The sequence below is a fragment of the Trichechus manatus genome, unplaced genomic scaffold, assembly GCF_000243295.1.
Source record: "Trichechus manatus latirostris isolate Lorelei unplaced genomic scaffold, TriManLat1.0 scaffold00021, whole genome shotgun sequence".
Lineage (NCBI taxonomy): Eukaryota > Metazoa > Chordata > Mammalia > Sirenia > Trichechidae > Trichechus > Trichechus manatus.
In genome coordinates, this window is record NW_004443957.1 from 11,360,301 (window position 1) to 11,383,478 (window position 23,178).

Here is a 23,178-nt window from a genome sequence, read left to right on the forward strand (position 1 = left end):
TAGCATAAAGATTTTAGCTATCTAAAATCCATGGATGGTGCAAACCGTTAAGCACTCGACTACTAGTAAAAGGTTGGTGGTTCGAACCCACCCAGAGGCACCTTGAAAGACAGGCCTGGCAGTCAGCTTCCGAAAACCTTCAAAACCTTATGGAGCAGTTCTACTCTGCACACGTGGGGTCACCGTGAGTTGGAATCGACCTGACGGCAACTAACAACAACAACAATTTTATGACTTTAATGATATTGTAATTTTTTTAAAATAGCAAGCAGACTAAAGAAATATTCTCTGTGATGATATTCTATGAAAATGTTTAAATCTGAAATGATCACTTTCTAGAAAAATTATTTTAAATTTAACATAAAAAATAAACCCTCATCAGGATCACAACAGAGGGTTCTGGACAGAGCTAGAGAAGGATGTAGAGTATAATTCTAACTCACCAAAAAAAGACCAGATTTACTGGCCTAAAGGAGACTGGAGAAACCCCGAGAGTATGGCCCCCAGACACCCTTTTAGCTCAGTGGTGAAGTTACCTCTGAGGTTCACTGTTCAGCCTGGGAGTGGACAGCCCCGTAAAACCAAATGAGACTAACGAGGTACAGGAGTCCAGTGACAAGGGCCAGAAGGCAGAAGGGCACAAGGAAGCTGGTGATAGGGAACCCAAGGTTGAGTAAGGATATTGTTGATGTGTTGTGAGATTGTTAACCATTGTCATAGGGCAACATTTGTAGTAACTGTTAAATGAGAAACTGTTTTGTTCTGTAAGCCTTCATCTTAAGTGAGAATAACAGAACAATTGGAAGAGCGTAGTCAATGTCACGGAACTGTGCATGTAGAAATTTTTGAAATGATGTATCTTTGGCTATGTGTATTTTCACCAAAAAAAAAAAAAGGTTGACAAGTTAGAGGGTTGATATGTTGTGGGGTTGTTAACCAATGTCATAAAACAACATGTGTACTACTGTTTCATGAGAAACTATTTGTTCTGTAAGCCTTCACCTGAAGTACAATTAAAAAAAATTTAAAAAATAAAAATAAAAATAAATAAACCCTCATTCAAATGAATGAAACTAGAATGCTCTAGGCATTGCTACTCCTGTTACTATGACCACTATTAAAAAATTAAGCTCTAGACCAACGTCTAGACCAGCACTTTATGTGTATTATCTCATTTAATCCTTGCAATACCTCAGTGAGACTGATTGTTATTTGCCCCATTTTTCAAATGAAGAACCTGAGACCTAGAGAGGTTGTTTGTCTGCCAGCAGGAGGTGACAGGGTAGAGATTCAAGCTTAGGGCTCTGATCCTAGAGCCCCAGGCTGTTATATATACTCTGTGATATACTGCCTTACTAAGCGGAAAAACCTGAAATGAGATGTGCTTGAAAATATCTTTAGGGGAATGATGTCTACCAATCTATTATAAAGAGTACCCTCTTTAAGGATGTAGAAAGCTATTTAAAGTCGTTGATCTGAAAAGAGTTTTCATATAAAGATACCCTTTAGGATCTTCTACATCGGGTCTGCTGTATATTTTTGGTTAATATTATTTTACTATTAGTCATTTAAGCAATTTACACTTACTCTTAAAGCAAACACAAAACCACTGGCACAGTGGTTAAGCGCTCGACAGCTAACTGAAAGGTTGGCAATTCAAACCCCCCAGCTCCTCCTCGGGAGAAAGATGTGGCAGTCTGCTTCCGTAAAAGTCTATGAATCTGGTTTTATGATCCCCATTTTATAGAAGAGGAAACAACTGCCCTAAATTCATAGAATTGTTGTAAGAACCAAATAAGATAATGTAGTTAAAAGCCTTGCCCCAGCACTTTTGTTATTGTTTTGTTAGTTGCCATGCAGCGGGCTCCCACTTATGGCAACCCCATGTATAACAAAACAAAATGTTACTCAGTCCCTTGCCATGTTCATGATCATCAGTAGGTTTGAGTCCATTGTTGCAGCATTGGGTCAGTCCACATCATTGACGGTTTCCCTCACCTTCACTGGTTCTCCGTTTTACCAAACATAATGTCCTTCTCCAGTGATCGGTACTTCCTAAAGACATGTCCAAAGTAAGCAAGTCAAAGTCTCAGACAATATTCTGTGATCCAAAGGGTTTTCATTGGCTAACTTTTGGAAGTAGAACACCAGGCCTTCTGTCTTAGTCTGGAAGTTCCACTGAAATCTGTCCACCATGGGTGACCCTACTGGTCTTTGAAATACTAGTGGCATTGCTGCCAGCATCATAGCAACACTCAAGTCACCTCAGTAAGACAAACTGACAGATCTTGGTGGCTGCCCCAGCACAGTAGGAGTTAAATATTTGTTACTTCTCTCCTCCTTCCCCATTCACCCCTATTTTAAACTCAGTTGGTGTCTGATTAGATTGCAGGCTTATTGGTCAAGTCTAAGCTTCTGGAGAAGCTGCAGCTCTAAACCATTGCATAGGATATTTCTTTGACTCTAAGATATAAATGAACAGTGCAAAATCTTATTATAATACAATTATAAAGAAGGATTATGTATTTCCACATAATAGCCCATAATAACAGTGTTTTGTTGATCAGGTTACAACAGATGAATATCATTATACAACAAATGCTCTCTTCGTTCCCCATTCTGTCATCACAATCACTCAATAACAGGTAATTGATTAAACTCTCTTTGCATTGTAGTCAAGAAACTGCAGAGCAGCTAAACTATGTTGTTATTATTAGGTGCTGTCAAGAGGATTCTAACTCATAGCGACCCCATGTGACAGAGTAGAACTGCCACATAGAGTTTTCTTGGCTGTGATCTTTATGGAATCAGATCAACAGGTCTTTCTCCCACGGAGCCACGGGGTGGGTTCAAACAGCCAACCTTTCCTTTAGCAACCAAGTGCTTAACCATTGCACCACCAGGGCTTCTTTCAGCTAAACTAGAGGCAGTTCCCCTCTCCCCATATTATCAAGCTTTTCACTTCCTCTAACCTGTCTCAGGATCCGTGGTGGCCTAGTGGTTAAGAGCTAGGCTGCTAACCAAAAGATTGGCAGTTTGAATCCACCAGGCGCTCCTTGGAAACCCTACGGGGCAGTTGTACTCTGTCCTATAGGGTCACTATGAGTCAGAATTGACTCGAAGGCAACGGGTTTGGTTTGGTTTTGTTAACCTGTCTCAGTCATTTCTAACAGAAGAACTTGTGTTAATTACCAAGTTGCCCCCAATAAAGCAATGCCCAGAAAAATTAGGAGTTGAGGGACAACTGGTAGAGGATTATTTGTCCCTTTTGGATTTTTATTAATTGGATAAGGAAATGGAAAGAAAATTGAGGCATTAATTGTGTTCTAGTATACTGAGAAACCCACTCCTCCCCATTTCTAAAGGTGAAAATTCTATCTCCTCTTCTGATTTTGATAGATGATCTTGTCGCTCCAGACATCATTTTTTTTTTTTTTTTAAATATTTTATTGTACTTCAGGTGAAGGCTTACAGAACAGATAGTTTCTCATGTAACAGTAACACACATGCTGTTTGATGACATTGGTTAACAACCCCACAACATTTTAACCCTCTAAATTCTCAACTTTTTTTTTTTGTGTGTGTGAAAATACACATAGCCAAAGATACGCCATTTCAAAAAATTTTTACATACACATTTAAGTGACATTGACTACGCTCTTCTAATTGTGCTGTTATTCTCACTTAAGATGAAGGCTACAGGACAAAATAGTCTCCCATTTAACAGTTACTACAAATGTTACCCTATGACAATGGTTAACAATCTCACAACACATCAACAATATCCTTACTCTACTTTGTGTTCCCTATCATCAGCTTCCTACTCCCCTTCTGCCTTCTGGGCCTTGTCACTGGACTCCTGTACCTCGTTACTCTCATGGTTTTACTGGGCTGTCCACTCACAGGCTGATCAGTGAACCTTGAAGGTAACTTTACCACTGAGCTAAAAGGGTGTCTGAGGGCCATACTCTCAGGGTGTCTCCAGCCTCCTCTAGGCCAGTAAATCTGGTCTTTTTTTTTTTTTTTTTTTTGTGAGTTAGAATTATGCTCTACATCCTTCTCCAGCTCTGTCCAGAACCCTCTGTTGTGATCCTGGTCAGAGCAGTCAGCGGTGGTAGCCGGGCACCATCTAGCTGTACTGGACTCAGTCCGGTGAAGGTCTTGGTAGCTGTGGACAATTAGTCCTTTGGACTAATCTTTTCGTTGTATCCTGTTCTCTTCATTCTCCCTTGCTCCCGAAGAGATGATACCAGTGGAGTATCTTAGATGGCCGCTCACAGGCTTTTAAGACCCCAGACACTACTCACCAAGGTAGAATGTAGAGCATTATCTTTATAAGTAGTGTCATGCCAATTGAGCTAGATGTTCCCCGAGACCATGGTCCCCAGAGCCCTCCGCCCAGCAATTCAGTCCCTCAGGGAGTTTGGATGTTCCAGACATCATTTTTATTCATATTGATAATAACAGTAGCTAACATTAATCAAATGCTTTTCAGAGCTAGGCTTCTTGCTAAAAACCAAAAAAAAAAAAAAAAAAAAACCACACCCGTTGCCGTCAAGTTGATTCTGAATCATAGATACCCTGTAGGACAGAGCAGAACTGCCCCATAGGATTTCCAAGGATTCGAACTGCCAGCCTTTTGGTTGGCAGCCATAGCTCTTAACCACTGTGTTACCAGCCTATTATTCCTCATAATATCGGAACTGTTATTATTTTCTCATTTTTGATGAAGAAAACAAGGTTGAGGGAGCATATATAATTTGTTCATGGTCACACAGTGAGTGAGTGACAGAGCAAAGTATCAGACGAGGCTCTTCTGACTCTGGAGCCCACGTGTTAACAAAAATCAAGGCTACAAAGGCAAAAACCTTGCAGTCTTCAGTGACAGCCCTAGACCTGCACACCGTATGTTGCAAATTTGTTGACTTGATACTTGAAACCTACCACAGGCAGATTCCAATCTGCCTTGGAAACCTTACCTCCTACTGTGCCTATCATCAATTCCCCAGTCTGGCCAGGCTAATTACATTTTCCCTGTAAAAGAAAGTATTTCACTCTGTCTTCCAAATCCAGTTTATCTTTTCTATAAAGCCTTCCCTGTCTGCAGAGGAGCTTCATTCTATTACAATCCAAATCTCTTATTTCATTGTTTATTTTTCAGACATAGTCTGCAACATATTCTGTAACCTAACAGTGTGTAACCTAACAGTATGTGGAGGAGATAGGAGATATCAGTGCTTGAAAAGTAGTAGTGTCTGACACGTGGTCCATTCTTGGTGTAGGTTTGCTTCCTTCCCTTACCATCCTTTAGTGATGATGGGCATGCACTTTGATGCCAGGCACACACGGATATGAATCTATCTGTCCCATTTCTAGCTGTGAAAATTGAGGCAAATTGCTAAACTTCTCCACACTTCAGTTACTTTATCTACAAAACAGGGATAATTATCGTACCAGCTCATTGACTTATTGTGAAGATTAAATGAAATTATCTAGGACATAGTGAGCACTTAAATATTAGCTGCCCTTATTATCATTACAAATTGTTTAGTAAATGTTAGTCATTATTATAACTGGATTGAATGAATTACTATTACAAATTCTGTAAGCTCCCCTTATACACGTTATAAAAAATGCCGTTGAGTCGATTCCGACTCATAGCTACCCTATAGGACAGAGTAGAACTGCCCCATAGGGTTTCCAAGGCTGTATGAGTCGGAATCGACTGGACGGCAATGGGTAATCTTTATAGAAGCAGACTGCCACATATTTCTCCCTTAGAGCAGCTGGTGGGTTAACAGCCAAGCATTTAACCACTGTACCACCAGGTCTTATACATATTATAGGCACTTAGTAAATGCTGTTTTTTCTTAAAGAATAGATATATAATTTACATATCATAAAATTCATGAAGTAAATTCTGTTTCCACTGCATGAGTTCAGCCAAGTCTACTGTTGCAAGCTGCCGGTCTATAACTTGCTTCAGAGGCCGGAAGGCCCATTGGAAAGGGAGTTTTCTCTTACTGGTGGTCTTGGGGGTGGGGGTGTCACTGGACTTGCAGGAAGAACTTGAGACAAATAAGCACTTGAATTAAAACTGCCTCACACCCCATTGCTGTTCCCTCAAGGTGAATATACAAAGAAGAGTTCTCTTATCCTTGGGAAAAGGGCCTAAGACTTACAATCCTGTTATTATTATATTTCTATTGTGGTAAAAATATATATAACAAAACATTTGCCATTTTGACTTTTTTTTTACATGTTCAATTTAGTGACATTAATTACTTTCATCACGTTGTGAAACCATCACCCTGTTATTTTTTAGAACTGGGCCAAAAAAAGAACCGTCACAGTCTTTTAAACCCATGTTTTGATGTTTTGATTATTCTCTTTCTACTGAAAATCAGAAGGAAAAGTCCTCCTTTGTTGGTCTTCACAATAGGTGGTAATGATATTGGGGTGACATACGTCACGTTCCACAGCTTGCCTTATTGGGAGGGGACCCCAAGATTACTGAGGTCATTGGAAGCTTTAAAATGGAAGTAAGACCAGCGAGGGCCAGGCCAGGAAGGCCCGTCAGTGGTTTGGTAGCCTTAGAAGACTTCAGTAGGTAAGTTGTTTACATTTTAACAATTTTTAAAATTGCTTTTTTTGCACAAAGTGTTTTTTATTCCCTTTCACAACATTAATCTGTATCACAATGACCCAGATGGATAAAAGGTTAGAGACCAATGCTCGTCTTTTTCTTGTAATGCAGTATGACTGCCCAACAGGACTGCTGCATGGAACAAATGAAATACCATTTTTATCAGTAGAAGTGTATGGGTTCATGATGACATATAATTGTGAAAAATGAATATAGACGATCAACCATGTGGAATGGTTTGATTTGGTTGTTAGTAAAACTTTTAAAAAATTATTTGCTTTAGAAATTAAGGTAAAGTTATTTGTAATTGCAATTCAGTTGTATCCTCTGCTCAAAATGAGACAAAGTGAAGTTTAAGATAGTATTACTGGTATTTTCAGATGTGACTGAAACCGTCCACATCCATGGGGGATAGCAAATATCGGTGGATCCTTAGAAGCACTTGAAACACAAATTTTTTGTTAAAATAAACAAACCAAACCCGTTGCTATCAACTAAATTCTGACTCATAGCAACCCTATAGGACAGAGCCCCATAGGGTCTCCAAGGACCACCTGGTGTATTTGAACTGCCGACCTTTTGGTTAGCAGCCATAGCTCTTAACCACTGCCCCACCAGGGCTCCTGTTTTTGGTTAGGTGAAGTTTAATGTCAGGAGCCCTGGTGGGGCAGTGGTTAAGTGCTCAACTGCTAACCGAAAGGTTAGAGGTTTGAACCCACCAGGCGCTCCTCGGGAGAAAGATGTGGCAGTCTGTATCTCTAAAAATTTACAGCCTTGGAAACCCTATAGGGTAGTTCTATTCAGTCGTACAGGGTCGCTATGAGTCAGAATCTACTGGACGGCAATGGCTTTTTTGTTTGTTTAAAGTTTAATGTGAAGGTGTTGTTGCCTGTGGGTTTTAGAGTTACCAATGAGACATAAAGAGCTGAATTGTTAGAGTTACAGCTATTCTTTCATAGTCTGGAGTCTACTTCACCCTCTTTCTTTGTAGTGAGATGCAAATGAGGAAGCTAGATACCCAGTGTACCTGTTAAGCAAGTATTTTATGTCCCACTGGTTTTTCTTTTCTTAGCTTAACTGTAGGGATTTTTTTTTTTTTTTAAAGAATCTGTATTTTCTGAAGTTTTGAATTTGCCTAGCATTTGCTAGGAAAGATAGCAAAGATAATGAGCTGAAATGGTTGGAATTTGACAGGAGAATAATGATGATTTTCTTTATTTATTTTTACATGATTTTAATTGCAAGAGAACTAAGATTTTGCTTATTCATCTTTTACTTTGTAGTCTTCCCCCCCCCCCCGTAAAAACCCAGTATGTGTTACTGAACTATCCTGAAATTCCGAAGTATTCTGTAAAGCTTATTTCTACTGATACTGCTATGGTTTCTCATTTGCATATTATTTTATCTTTTGTTCCTCACTTTGAGAACTTAGAGTTTGTAAAGTGCATACCTTAGGGCAGATGGAAGCCTGCTTGGAATATAGGTTTTCTGTGATTAAGAAAGTGGCCACAGGATTTTTTTCTTTCTTATAGGTAATTCTTTATCCCTATGTCAACACCATGACTATTTTGTGATTTTGGAGATCCCTTAAAACTGAGTCCTGTGTGCTTCATGAATGTTTATATTGAATTATTTAAGATAGCTTCTGGGTCGTATTCTTGTTTTAACATGGAGATGGCTTTGAACTAAGATGCATCTGTAAACCTGTTCATGCCCAATTAGATGAGGGACCCTTGGTCAGGAGCAGGAGGCTCTGCAGGGCCTCTGACTATGTGTGGAGGAAGCAGGAGACCTTTCTGCCCTCTGCACCATATTTCTGTCACCGTTGTTTTGTCCTCCTTTCCATCTGATCCTGATATTAATGCCTGTTGTGATGAGAATGTTCAACAAGTAGAACCTGAGACATGGGAAAGGCCATGAGAGCATGAGATGGGACCATTTTTTAATGTATGTTATCTGACTGGTAGATAACAAAATTCTACGCCCGTAATGAAACTACTTTGCTTTGCTGCATTTGGCGAGAATGCAGTAATAGAAAAATGTCTACCTCTTATCCATGCCTTTACTGATTTTTGTTTTGACTGTTTCTGAACTTGACACTTGAGAATAAATGTTCTCTAAAGGCCAGAACGTGGGTTTATTTGACTCATACTTGCCAAGTATGATCCGGATATGTTTTTGTTAAAAAGTACAGTTCTAACAATACTTTAGCTTAACTAGTAAAGAATGTGTGCCTTGAGCATTGTGTTCTTTTATGATCTGTCTATACAGGATCGAATTATAACAGCAACACAAAAGAATAGATAGGAAATTTAGGGGGCAGTAAGTTTATGTTAATGAGGGAGGAACAATTTGGAAAAGAAGAGGATGGTTATGCAACTCGAAAAGGTAATCAATGTCACTGAATTATACATGTAGAAATTGTGAATTTGTGTAAGTTCTGCTGTGTGTATTCTCAACAACAACAAAAATAAAATAAATGGAAAAAAAAAAGTCCAATCCTAAAAGAATTACTGTTGAGATAAAATCAGTCACTTGAACGGGGTAGTCTCTGTAAATTCTTAAAATCAGCATTTAAAAATCATTGGAGATATTTTAGTCATTAAAATTTTCTTGTCACTAATTATTTTGTAGCCAGTTTGGCTTCTGAATATAAAGACTATGAAGAGTAACGTAACTAATAAAAAGTGTATCAACTGTCACTGAATCCTCTTATACAGGCAAAAGAGTTGATAATAGTTAAATTCAAGCTAGGGTGCAAAGTAGACTACATTTGTTGGGACATTTTGGCAATCCTGAGGGACTTTCTTAACATCTGGGATTAGTGTTACCTTTTGTTCTCATTCTGATAGAGACTAAAAGGGTGGTCCTCCCTCCACACCCTCTCCCCCCCATAAGCTTATTTAGTGGAGGGAAATAGGACACATTGCTTTTGACTTTCTCAGCATACTTTGAAAACCACTCATCAATTCCATCCCTCTCAATTTACATGACCATGAGGAAATTGAAACCTACCAGGTTAAATGACTTGCCCTGAGACAGACCACTAAGCTAGTTCCTGCTTGAACTGAGGACCACCTTTTTGGTTATAAGGAATGCCTCCTTTCCTGCTGCCAGTTTGATACACAACCCTCTTCCGATAAATTTTAGCAGCAAATGGTGGTGTCTCCATTACATCCCTTGATCTCAGGTAATTCTCCCCCCCCATGCCTCCCCTTCCCCACCCCTGCCAGTGGAGTTTCAAGGTGTGAAGCAGATAACTGCAGAAACCCAGGTGGAAACAATCCTGGGAGATCTGTGGGTTTCCACCCACCAGGAAAAAGGCAAAAGAGTAACAAGATGTCTTGCAAGGGAGCAAAGGACTATATGTAAACATGACTGTGTACAATAGTTTCTGGATCTTGGGAGGTTACTGACTTGGCTGTTATTTCTGAGACCAAAAAAAATGACTTAGGAAAAGAGAAAAAGGCAGTTCAGTGGAAGTTTTTCTAATAGATCATCAGTTTTCAAAGAGCACTTACTAAAGGATGCTTTTCTTTGTGACTACAAGTATACATTTAATTGTATAAGAAAAGAAATACTTGAATTCTTTTTTCCTGACTCCGAAAGTGAGGTCTGGAGGAACATTTTATGGGTGACAAAAAATGAAGGGTACAAATCAAATTAAGGGAACCCTTGCTCTAGAAAATGTATGCACTGATGGCTAGGATAGAGGACCTCTTAGATTTAAAAATGAAATGTTAATAATTCTAGTCACTGTGGCTAGTTAGAACAGACTTTTGAAGGTAATAAATTAGAAGCTGTTAAAATATTTATCTAAGAACCTGTGCGGAATTCTTAAAGGACTGTATTTGAAGTTGCTGGCTTTTGTTTGTTTATGTAAAATTAAAACTATGTTATGTTTCTAAAAATGTTTTGCAGTTTTAAGGCCCTGAAGGCTTAAATGTTTTATGAGTCTAATACACATAGCCTAGACTATTTGATATTGTTTTCCCAAGTTCCTTTTTTCTTAAGTTATAAGTGTTCTTCTTAACCAAGAAGATTACCTATTGTTACACTGAACATGCTCTCCCAGGGTGCGTAGGGGACTGCTCAGATGCTGTTATAATCTTGTTTGCCCCTGGGCGGTTGCCAGCAGGGAGTAAAGCATTATGGGAAGCAGTTTCTTTACCTTCCGCAACAGGTGTCTTTGTCAGTACACCTTATTCAGATATCAGTGTGCGGAAGCACTGACTCACTGTAGCAAAGAAAAGTATGAAAGCAAGAGGAGTTGCTTTCACATCCAGAAAATGGTGCTGCAAGATAAATCTGAAATCTTCTGGTGCTAGTGAATGCATGGAAGAGGAGGATCACAGTACCTTTTAAAGTGCTTCTGAAAAGATAAAAAGGAATTTAAAGGTATGAACTACCTAGATGCCTTGTAATGCCTTATCTCCTGGTTATCATTTTTTTTTTTTTTACCAGGTTAGCGTTAAGAAAATTGTGGTGGAAATTTTTATGAAACAAAAATAAGGCTTAAAAGACAAAGGTGCATTGTAGTAAAAATGCTTTACTGGCTCTAACAAGGGTCAAACAGTTTGAAGCTGTTTTAATTTTGAGGATTTATTTGAAGCATTGCGTTTTTTTGTTCAAATAAGCCTATTAGACTCGCTTCTGTTTCCTAGCAATAGGGTGTTTTTTTTTTTCTCTTGCCGTGTGTGTGTGTGTGTGTGTGTGTGTGTGTGTGTGTGTGTGTGTTTAATCTAGAATGCTATGACACTTGGAAAATTCCTATTCTTATTTAAATGAAACATGGTACTACTATTTAACTAATAATCTTAATCTAAATGAAGTTCCTTTAGGAAAACATGGAAAAAATAGGTACTGTAGATCTCATTCTCAGTTTTGTTTTCTGAAAAGCGAACAAACCCAAGACAACATACTATTGGTGATTAGGACTAAACATTCCAACCAGTAGCTGTATTTCTTTTGATTTTATACAAACATTGCCAAATTGATTTCTGGTTCTAACTAATAATGTTTTTGATGGTACTACAGTGTCATAGTATTCTTTAAAAAGCAGAGAAGATATTAGCTTAATGAGGAATATTAGAAAAACAACTTTAGGAGGAGCTTTCTCTGCCCTTTCCGCCTCCCCCCTATTTTCATTTGCTTAATACTTTTTCCATGAGATTAGCATACATTCTATTTCCTGTCTGATAATTTAGGCAACTTTATAATGATAATTGCGGGCAGCTTTTAAACTTTTCATCGGGGATCATGGTGGTTCATTTACGGTCTCCAGCTGTACTTTTAAAAAACATTTCTGGTGGCTAAGGCACCAATAGTTAGGGCTATTTGCTGATCTGGGTAATTAAAGAAACCTCTAATCTTAAAAATAAAAGATGAAGAAAACTTTTATCTATGGGAGAAAAAATGATCATTTTATAAATGAGACTCTTGTATTACTTTCTGAATAACAACAGAGAACTTAAATTCTCAAAATCAAGAATACTGTTTAAAATATTTTTGTTTTTTTTAGTAAGAGAAAGGGGAAGAATTATTAATTGATATTGCTGTTCCTGCTTGATTTTTATATCATGATACTTCTTTTTTTAACAGAAATACTCAGAGGGGGAGAAGAATAATTTTTTCATACTTCAGGAGATAATTTTTAACTGCACCAAGAATTTTGTAAATTCTAAAAAATTAAGGTGGTCGTGTATTTATTTTCTTTGATTGTGAAAAAATAAACATTAAGAACTTTAAGAAAAATCCACCTTCTCCAAGAAGAATCATCATCATAGAAATACTGAAGTAAGAAGATGAACTATTATAAGAATCTTTAATTACCAAGAACATAAAATTAAACAGTTTTGTCTGTTTCGGTTTTTGCTATAGGATATTTCTAGTTAGGAAACTTTATTTCCTTTTCTGAGGTTTAAAGGAGATTTTCAAAAACTGAATTTTCCAGCTGCTGTGTTAAGAATGCAGAAGGTGTTTATAGTATATGCTTCTGCATAGATAAGAAACCTCCCTTAGTTTTCTACTGGGGGTGAATTGCTAGACAAGTCTGTGATAGCACCTACTTTTTATTTTCCTTTTGGATATTTGATCCTCCACCCCCTCTAACTCAGGTGGGTGTGTGCCTTGGCATTGAGCTGCATTAGGATTTTTCCTTGGATACTCTGGTCTGGAGCTGGGGAAGCAGCTGCTACTGTGGAAAAGCCAGCTGACAAGATGATGGAAGAAATCTCCATTATGGTAGCCTATGACGCCCATGTTTTCAGCCAGCTGCACGATGAAGACTTCCTCACAAGTCTGGTGGCCATCAGCAAACCCAGGGCTATGGTAGGTGGTGCCTTGCACACTACTCTGGGGCTGTTTTTTTTTTTCTTTTCTTTTCTAATAGTTGTACTTCTGTAGCAATTGAGGCGTAGCTTCCTGGGAATTAAAGTAGAAGTGTTGCTGTTGGCTTTATGTTACACAGGCTGCAACCAGGTCTACAGGTTTTCAATGATTTCTATACGTAAACACTTATATTGGCAGTAGTGCATTTAAAGCTTTTTTGAGTAAAGCTTATGTTAATGCTTTCGTATGTCCTGAGGCTGAAAAGACTTATAATGTCAAGCATCACTTTGTCCGAAGTGTTTGCCCTATGTGTATGTATATGATTATGTAGGTGAGGGCTACCTACATTTACACACATAATTCAGCCTTTTTAAAGTAGAACATTTCCACCATTGGGCCTTAACCCACATTGAGAGTTCAGCTATCAAAAAACAAAATAATTTTAAGGATCTTTAAATTATCAGTAAGAGGAACTCTTATAAAAATAACTTCTAGTACAATTTTATTTTGGATTTAATGTTTGAATTTTTTTTTTTTTTTTTTTTTTTACCATTCTCTAAAGATCTTAGTGTGCATGTCCTGGCATAACTGTTTTCATGTAGAAAATGAAGTTCTTGAAAGTGTTTCTTTGTGGTTGTGGGTTTTTTGTTGTTGTTTTTCTTCTTCTGTGTAGATGTCATCCTTACAATGGGTAATGAGTTAATTAAGGTATCTGTGATCCATACCTTTATTATAAACTTTTCTAACTATTGTTGTAATAACCTCTTATTATTATATTTAATAGTACTCATCACAAGCAGCAGAATAAAAGAATATATCATAACAGAAGAGCCCTGGTGGTGCAGTGGTTTAGTGGTTGGCTGCTAAACGAAGGGTCAGCAGTTCGAACCCACCAGCCTCTCCAGGGGAGAAAGATGTGGCAGCTTTAGAAACCCTATAGGGCAGTTCTTCTCTGTCGTATAAGGTTGCTCTGAGTTAGAATCTACTCGCTGGCAACAGGTTTAGTATGAAATCCTACTTCCCTATTTTAAGGCACAAAAATCTGTTGCCGTCGAGTCATTGCCAACTCATAGTGACCCTATAGGACAGAGTAGAACTGCCCCATAGAATTTCCAAGGAGCGCCTGGTGGATTCGAACTGCCAACCTTTTGGTTAGCAGCTGTAGCTCTTAATCACTACGCCACCAGGTTTTCCAGTTTTAAGGCACAGGAACCTTAAAAACATAATATGGAAATTTCTTCAATGAATAAATTGCAATGAAAAAAATTAAGAGGAAACCCATGATCTAAAAAGACATAAGGAACTTTCACTTAAAGTGCAACAATAAAATAAAATAAAGACGTAAGGGTCTTCTCAACCAAATGCAGTGTATAGACCTTGTTAGGATGCTGATTTGAACAAACTAGCTAAACTATATAAGACAATCGTAGAAATTTAACCACTGAAGAGGTATTTAATGCTATTAAGAAATTATTTAAGTTTTACTTGCAATAATGAGATTATGATTATGTTTTAAAATAGTGATTTAAGGACAAATACTGAGGTAGCTATGGGTGAAATGTCTGCAAAGATTAATAATGATCTAGTAGAGGGATTGACGATGTGAGGGAAGCTAGATGACTATGTGCTAATAATTACTGAAACTGAGTGATGGGTATATAGGGATTCATTATACTTTCCACTTCTGAAGATGTTTTATAGATGTAGTTTGAAAGAATCAGCTGGACAGAAAAAGCAAAAACAAAGCAAATACAGAACCATAATATGCTCCTGGATGCATGCTTTTCCAATTAACATACATAATTTCTATTTTTTTATAATGATATACACTATGTGGAGATTATAGCCCACCCTTAGTTACCCACAATATATACAGAGTCAGAATAGGATAGTCCATGGTTGCGGATAATCTTCCCACCAGCCACTCTGAGGGAGAGATGTGGCAATCTGCTTCCGCAAAGATTACAGCCTTGGAAACCCCATGGGGAACTTCTGCTCTGTCCCATAGGGTCACTCTGAGTTGGAATCAACTCCATGGCAAAGGGTTAGGGTTTTTTTTTTTTTTTGGTTGGATAATCTTAATGCTTCACTTTAGCTATTAATTTTACAATATTCCACCATGGAAACTTATCCAGAAATTCAGTTTTGGTTCGTTTCTTACTGTGATCCTGTCAAGATCCTCTTAAGGGATCTGAGCTGAGTCTTCAAAAACCTGAGGGAGTTTTCTAGGCCAAAGGGGAAAAGAAATGAAAACGGAGCCGTGTGAAGTGGCACAAGGTAGAGGGCATAGGAAGCTGAAGGGGTAGACTGTGGCCTTGTCACAGGGAGCATCCTGCTATGGGTGTGTGTGCACATGTGCATGCGTGTGTGTATGTAAGAGAGACAGATGGGAAAAGATCTCACACATTACATATTATGAGTTCCAAAGGAGGCTTTGAATATGTATTTTAAATACAAACTGCATGATCTAATATTTAAATAGTGAACAAGCCTAATAACCATGTGTCTTAGTTATCTTGTGCAGCTTTAACAAAAAATACCACAAATAGATGACTTTAACAAACAGAAATTTATTTTCTCATGGTTTAGGAGGCTATAAATCCCAATTCAGAGCGCAAGCTTTAGGGGAAGTCTTTCTCTCTCTGGAGGAAGGTCCTTGTCTCTTCAGCTTTTGCTTCCTGGTTCTTGGAGATCTTCATGTGTCTTGGCATCTATCTTTTCACCTCTCTGCTTGCGTGTTTAATCTCTTTTATGTCTCAGAATACACCCTACACTAATCCTGTCTCATTAAATAACAAAGACGACCCATCCCCAAATGGGATTATGACCATAGGCATAGAGGTTAGAATTTACAACACAAATTTTTGGTGGACACAATTCAATCCATAACACCATGCATACTCTGGCAAGCTTGACTGGTTCATGTTAAATTTTCATTTATTTTCTGCTGAATTATGTAAACTTTTTAATCTAGAAAGTGGCTATGAGGGGAAGATTGCTGTCAAGTGTATGTTAGTTGAGGCCAGTATGTAACATTGCAAACATTTTTGGGTTTCTGCAGGGTGCTAGGCATAAATAGAATGTCCCTTCCTTCAAAGACATCACAGTCCAGTAAGAGAGACAAAGAAAATAAATATTTATGAGGGTAGTATTTGCTATCATAGGGTAGACCAAAGTGGGGAATAGTAACCGCTGATTGAGCAGAGTGGAAAAGCCTTCAACGGGTTAGGAGCACTTACGTTAGGCTTTGAAGGCTGAGAGTTACTTCCCAGGCAGAAGAAGCAGGTAGGATCTTTCTGAGCAGTGGGAGCAGCTTGTACAAAGGCTGAGACGTTAAATAACTGGCGGGGGCAGTGGGGGGGGAAGCGGCGGGCTTTAAAATTATCTAGTTCGCAGTTCAAGTTTTAGATCTGCTACTTACTAGTAAATTGTTTAATTTCCTTAAGCCTCAGTTAAAAAAAAACAAAAAACAAAAAAAACCCTGTTGCTGTTGAGTTGATTCCAACTCATAGCAACCTATAGGAGAGAGTAGAACTACCCCATAGGGTTTCCAAGGAGCAGCTGGTGGATTCCAACTGCTGACTTTTTGATTAGCAGCCGAGTTGTTAACCACTGCGCCACCAGGGCTCTGAAAAATGAGGGAAGTAATAGTACTACATCATTGGATTACCATGAGGACTAGATGAGAGAACACTTGTAAAGTGTTTAGCACAGTGAAAATGCTTACTAATTGTCTCCCTCCCAATAAGGAAAGGACTATTCATACTGGAGAAGACCTCAAGGAAAGAGTGGGATGAGTAGATAAGACACCATGGGGATGTGGAAGGAGGAGAGGAGAGGACAAAATGAGAAGATGGACTAGTTGGGGCACCCTGGCAAATTATTTTAACTGTTTTGAGTTTAGTTTGACTAGGGAATTGCTATTAGGCTATTGGTCCTACAGAAAATTTGAAGGCTTCTGCCCTGAAGATGGTGCAGAAGATTGTAGGTTTGAGCCTCAGGATAGTGAGACAGCAGTGTAGAACCTAAAGGACTGAGTTTATATGGGACAATCCATCTGCTGAGTAGCTGGTATCAATTATTGCAGTAGTAAGAAAGGACTGGCAGAAGCCATATTATCCGTGGAAAATTCTTAAAGGCTGTTACAGTAATGCAGGTGAGGAGAGTTGGTTAGTTCTTGCAGTGGATAACCAGTACCAGTTGCCGTCGAGTCGATTCTGACTCATGTCAACCCCATGTGTGTCAGAGTAGAACTGCACTTCATAGTATTTTCAATGGCTGATTTTTTTGGAAGTAGATCACCAGGCCTTTCTTCCAAGGCACCTCTGGGTGGACTCAAACCTCCAACCTTTCGGTTAGCAGCCGAGCATATTAACCATTTGCACTACCCACAGTCTCCTTGTAATGGATAGACACAGTAGTATTATGTAGGAAGAAGTAGCAGCTGATCTATATGTGAAGAGTAAATGATCGAGATAAGTTGAAAATTACTGTAAGCTTCCTGCCTTGTAACATGGGAAAGGTTGTTGCAATGCCAACTTGGATGGGGAAGTTGGATTTCTAGAATGTTGTGGAGGAAAGATGACCCGCGCTGGCTTTACCATATTCCCATGTAGAAATCCAGGTCTAGATATCTCTGCAAGAGACTTGATTATTCTATAGTTAGAACAATGTATATTAATAACAGCCTTTTAGCCAGACTTACACATGGCTGTACTGTATTGGCACTGGATAAATGTTCTTAAATGACAGATACTAAAATAACAGCACTGTACCAGCAAAAGAAGGGAGCTCTTTCTGGGAGTTACAGTTTCTCTGTTCTATAAATGAGAGATGAGGATGAACATTCTGTAAGTACTTCCTCCTTATAGGGTTGGCACATAGATTTCATCAAGCATGCCAAATTAAAAAAAAAAAAAAATTCAGAGCAATTCCATGTACCGGAGATGGGGAAAGGTAATAATAAAATCAATACACTTATTTCTAAATCTTCACTAGATATACATTTTAATTATTGATAATAATAAAACATAAAGTCAATTAAGATACATCCATTTAAATATATATATTTAATATATATATGAACTTTTAAAATTCTCATTGTTAATTAACATGTGTGTTTTGGCAACATATCATCAATTTCTGCTTAGTACAAGGAGCCAAGTCTTCCCTCATTTCGTTTATCACTTCTGATATGAGTTAAGATTCTTATTGCTACGAGTAATAAAATCCTGAGCTATCTTAAACAAGAAAGGGAATTTATCTTAAGGACACGAGGGTGTGTCCCTTTAAATGTAAGGGCAGGAGTTTATCCAGGCATGGAGCTGGTACTGGACTGATACTGGCAGGCACTCTCCCTGTCTCTCACCATCTAATTAACTTCTCTGTTTAGGTCAACTTTATTTATCTGCTTATCCCCAAGTTCTCTGCTTCTTCATTCCCATGGCAGAATATGGCTGCCGTACAGCATCTACATTTACAGTTCTGCCATATGCAGAGAGTTAAATTGCCACCCCTGAATCCCAGCTCCAGATTCCTTGGAGAGAATTTAATTGAGTAATGTTAGATCAGGTGCCCATCACTGGTCTAATCAATTGTTTTGGGATGAAAGTGATGTCACAATACAAATATGGCACTGGTGGTTTACCTATATGGAGGAAAGAGGCAATAACTCTGAGATAACTGGGTAATGTTATAAATCAGACAAATACTTCCAAAGACTCTACTAGTAACTGAATAAAAGTATTAACAGAGAGGAGCCTTGTTTAATAATAGGTTTATGGGGGAAAAGTTTAAAAAGTAATGGTGCATTTTAAAACTATGACCATAACAGGTATAATTGCTATAAATGTATTGATACCTCATTAACAAAATTTTGAGGTTTAGAAAAGAAATCGTATTCTGATGCCCATTCAAACATATTTGTAGAATCTTGGTTCGTCATCAAACTTGTATTTTCATTTCTACAGCTGAAACATGTGTTAGAGATAGTATACATTAGAGCTTTTGAGCATAGATTCTGGAGCCAGACTATTTGGATTCTAATTCTGCTGTACCCCCAACTAGCTCTATGACTTTGGGCAGGTTACTCAGCTCCTCTGAACATAGATTTTCTCATCTGTAAAATTGGAATCACGTCAGTAGGACTTAAAGGTCCCTGGGTGGCATAAACGGTTTATGCTCGGCTGCTAACCTAAAGGTTGGCATTTCGAACCCACCCAGCAGTGCCACAGAAGAAAGGCCTGGTGATCTTCCATAAAGGTATAGCTGAGAAAACCTTATTGAGCAGTTCTACTCTGTAGTAAATGGGGTTGCCACGAGTCGGAATCAGCTCAATGGCAATGGGTTTGGTTTGGCTATAGGACTGTTGTGAAAATTAAATCAGTTAATATATGTAAAGCAATTAAGAATACCTAGCGCATAGTAAGTGGCATGTGTATATTAAAAACCAACCAGTTGCCATCAAGTTGACTCTGACTCATGGCAACCTCATGTGCGTCAGCGTAAAACTTTGCTCCACAGGATTTTCAGAAGTAGATCACCAGTTCTTTCTTCTGAAACACCTCTGGGTAGGCTCAAACCTTTTGGTTAGCAGCTGAGCGTGTTAACCATTTGCACCACCCAGGGACTCCACATGTATATTATTTGATATTATTGCAAACTGATTATTCTTTTTCTAATTCTTGAAATAAAAGATTAACTTTCAACAAAACTTTATAAGTAACATCACCATGCAAAAAGTATCTAGGTTATTTCGCTATTAAGTATGAAATTATTAAATCAGCTTCTATATTACAATAATTAGAACTGTTCTGTTTAATGCTGTTTCAGATGTTGAGAAATAATCTGTCTCTACTTGATACTGTAGAATATATTTTTATAGAAAATATTATAGGAACAGTTGATACAAAACACAATATGTGAAGTTTTATTAATCTGTTGTCCACAGTGACTGAAAATCTTATTCTAGGTTTCTTTGTTTGTTTTACCTACTCATACTTTTATTCAATTTTAATAATCCAGAATATTGATGGATCTGCTATTACGTGCTATGCTGTATTCTTGGCCCTGGGAATCTAGGTGTGAACCAGCAAGTCATGGTACAGGGAAGCCTGTGAGAGCAGGAACTCGAAGGGACTGCCTTGTTTCTCTGAGTCTTGAAGTTTTCCACCTTTCTTTTAGTGGAAAATAGTTGAGTTTTCCTTCTCTGACAGGTTTCTGCCTTACACAGTTTCCGGTTTTCACAGGTTTTACTGTACCTAATGTTAATTTTATACTCTAATGGGAAGAGGAGTGCTGTACAGTGACTTAAAATAGAGTGATGTAGTCAAAAGTGATTAATTGGGGCTTTAAATTGGGTTGTCAGTGAGGGCCTCACTGGGAAGGTGTCATTTGAGATCTGAGTGACATAAATGACCCAGCCATGGGAAAATCAGGGAAAAGAATATCTTAGGCAGAGGGAACCTCTCAGAGAAAGACCCCAAAGTGGTAAAAAGCTTGATATATTAGCAGAATGGGAGGGTCATTGTGTTTGGCAGGCTGTGAAAGAAAGAAATGAGGTTGGGGAGGAAGTTAGGGGGCAGGTGATGATGTAGGGCTTTGTAAGTCAGAAGAAAGAGTTCAGGTTTTATTCTTTATATGATGTCCTTATATTTTAAAAATCTGATAAATCAGATTTTAGGCTTGGTTAACAGAAATATGAGGTTTAAATTATTAGAGAAACCAGTGTTACATCAAAAACTCACCACAGTGCTCAAGTTCAATACGAAAACAAATTGCAGCATTCAAACTCAATGCAAGGACTTCAAGCTGGTTTATAAATAGAATTTGTAAAAAATGACAAAATAATGCTGTAACACTTATGACCATGATGTCCATAATAGAATTTCTAGCAGGCTGAAATGTTGTAGAAGCCTTTTTATCTGACATGGTTGGCTGGTTAACAGAAAAAGTTGGTTTAGGAGGAGAAGCATAAAAAAATGGTACATACTAACTTAAACATTTCAACTTAAAACGTAAATATATACTCATTATCAATTTTGTTATAGGACCTATTATTATAGGCCCTTTCCTTGAAGAGGAATCCTGGAATCCATAATGCCTTTCCACTTTCAGTTTCCTTAAAGAAGAGCAGTAAGTTAATAAACTTGTGAAGCAATTTAATGGTAAAATTTACAGAGATTTTTATAACTTTTTCCATCTTTGACAGAGGCATTGCTCCCATTTAATGTGATAGTGACTTGTGTATTTAACCATTCATGTTTATCAAGTCTTTCCAATTAATTCAACTTAGCTTTTACACAGAGAGCAATTTTAGTTTCTTTTCACATTGATTTTATTATGAACATAAACAGGTTTGGGAACAAACGCAATGAAATGAACTCATTTTGTAGCATAAACTCAGCTGTGGAAACAACCTAGTAGCCACAAGAATTCAGCATGCCCCAGTTATCAGTTTACTTTACAGAGAGAATGGAGAGCATTAATTAATCAGGTGAGGTTTTCAAAGAGTACTTCTATCGTATTTTCTTATTTTCAGATATTGCTGTACAATAAACAACCATAAATCTCAGTGGCACACAACAATAAGCATTTATTTTTCCCTCATGAGTCTGTTGATGGCAGGATTTGACCAATCTTGGCTGGGCATAGCGGGGCATAGATAGGCATAGCTGAACTTAACTCCAGGCCACAGGTTTGGTTAGATCTACTTCACATCTTTCATTCTTCTATGATCAGCAGGCTACCTGGAACACGTCCTTCTCATGGCAGAGTTTGGAAGTTCCCAGAGATATCAGTGGAAACATCTGATTCCTCTTAAAGGCCTAGACTTGGAATTAGTAGTTTATTTCTATCCATGTTCTACTGGCCAAAGAAATCACGAGGCCAATTCAATATCAGTAGGGTAGAAAAGTATACTCCACCATAGAGGTTGGGGGAGGAGGGAGTGGATATTTACTGAACAATAATCTATCACATATATAATAATTTACCCTTTGTGTGATCATCGTGGTTAGGTTAGCTATATAAAATATACAAAAACTGTGTATCTCAATAGCATGTATAGTGTTTATATTCGTAAAAACTGTGTATCCATAGATTTGTCTTCAAGAGAATTTTTCCATTTTATACTCATTGGATATATAATAAAACCTGATTGAAAATACAAACTTACAAAAAACAGTATTCTCCATTACTCTTATTCATAATACTTGGGACTTTGAAGTGGCGCTCTTCCTTCCATCCCTCCCGGAGGTAGTTAAAAACAGAAATCTCTTGCCAGTGAAGTTCTATGGTATGCCAACATTGTTATCCCAACCTGCCCTATCTTTATAGCTCAGGAATTCTGAACATTTTGGGGGCCGTAGACCCCCGTGGGAGTCTAGTTAAGCCCATGGATCTCTCCTCAGAAAAAGTGTTTTAAATACATAACCTAAAATACATAAGATTACGAAGGAAACCAGTTATATATTGAAATACAGTTACCAAAATTTATAAAAAGAAGATATGTGATATATTAATGTGTGCTTCTTTATAAACACATTAAATGATAAGCAGGTCTAATAATGATTGTAATTCCAAAGTAGTGATAAATATAAATGATATTTTGAGATATGTAATAACTATAATGTGATATGAAAATATCTCTAATTTCTATTGAAGACAGCATCACAAATACTACAAGTGGATTTTTGCCCATATTCATAATTGAAGGATCTGCTAAATTTCAGTTAGAGGAAAATAAAGATGTATTTTTTCCATCTAAGCTCATGGAAAAAAATGAGCTTTTGCCATAACCCTCTGACCTAACCTTTAACTGAGGTACCTTTCCTTTCCTTTCCTATGGCTGGTTAGGAGAAATCTTGATCTTACCTTCCAGTTTCTCTCTTCTCCTTGAACATACAGAAAAATACTGTGAAATTTGTGTGATTATTTGATGAATCTCTCTCACTAAACTGTAACCTCCATAAGACCTTGAGTCTGTTTTTTTCACCATTAGACCTCCAGCATACTATGGTGCCTAGTGCATTGTCCACATTCTGTACCTGTATTGGGGGAAAGTGAAGCACTGCATAGAATCAATCATTGGTCCACCGTGGATGATATTTTTGTGACAATTGAATATATTCATAAATATTTGTACACATAAGATATAGAAAGTTATTTTTAAATCTTTTTTTTTTTTTTTAAATATTTTATTG

General features: G+C 37.8%; 1 protein-coding gene across 12 annotated transcripts in view; it reads left to right on the plus strand.

Moving 5' to 3' along the window:
* The window catches only part of RABGAP1L (RAB GTPase activating protein 1 like), a 775,464-nt gene that overhangs the window by 640,526 nt on the left and 111,760 nt on the right, over positions 1-23,178 (plus strand). The window contains exon 1 of one of the 12 annotated variants that reach the window (XM_012554503.2): positions 12,402-12,976. The exons of 10 other annotated variants lie outside the window; for them this stretch is intronic. In XM_012554503.2, coding sequence (XP_012409957.1) covers positions 12,866-12,976 — 111 coding nt within the window. In that variant the 5' untranslated portion in view covers positions 12,402-12,865. Of the gene's footprint in view, positions 1-12,401; positions 12,977-23,178 lie in introns of those variants that run through there. One more of the 12 variants, XM_023728053.1, reaches the window with a different exon arrangement.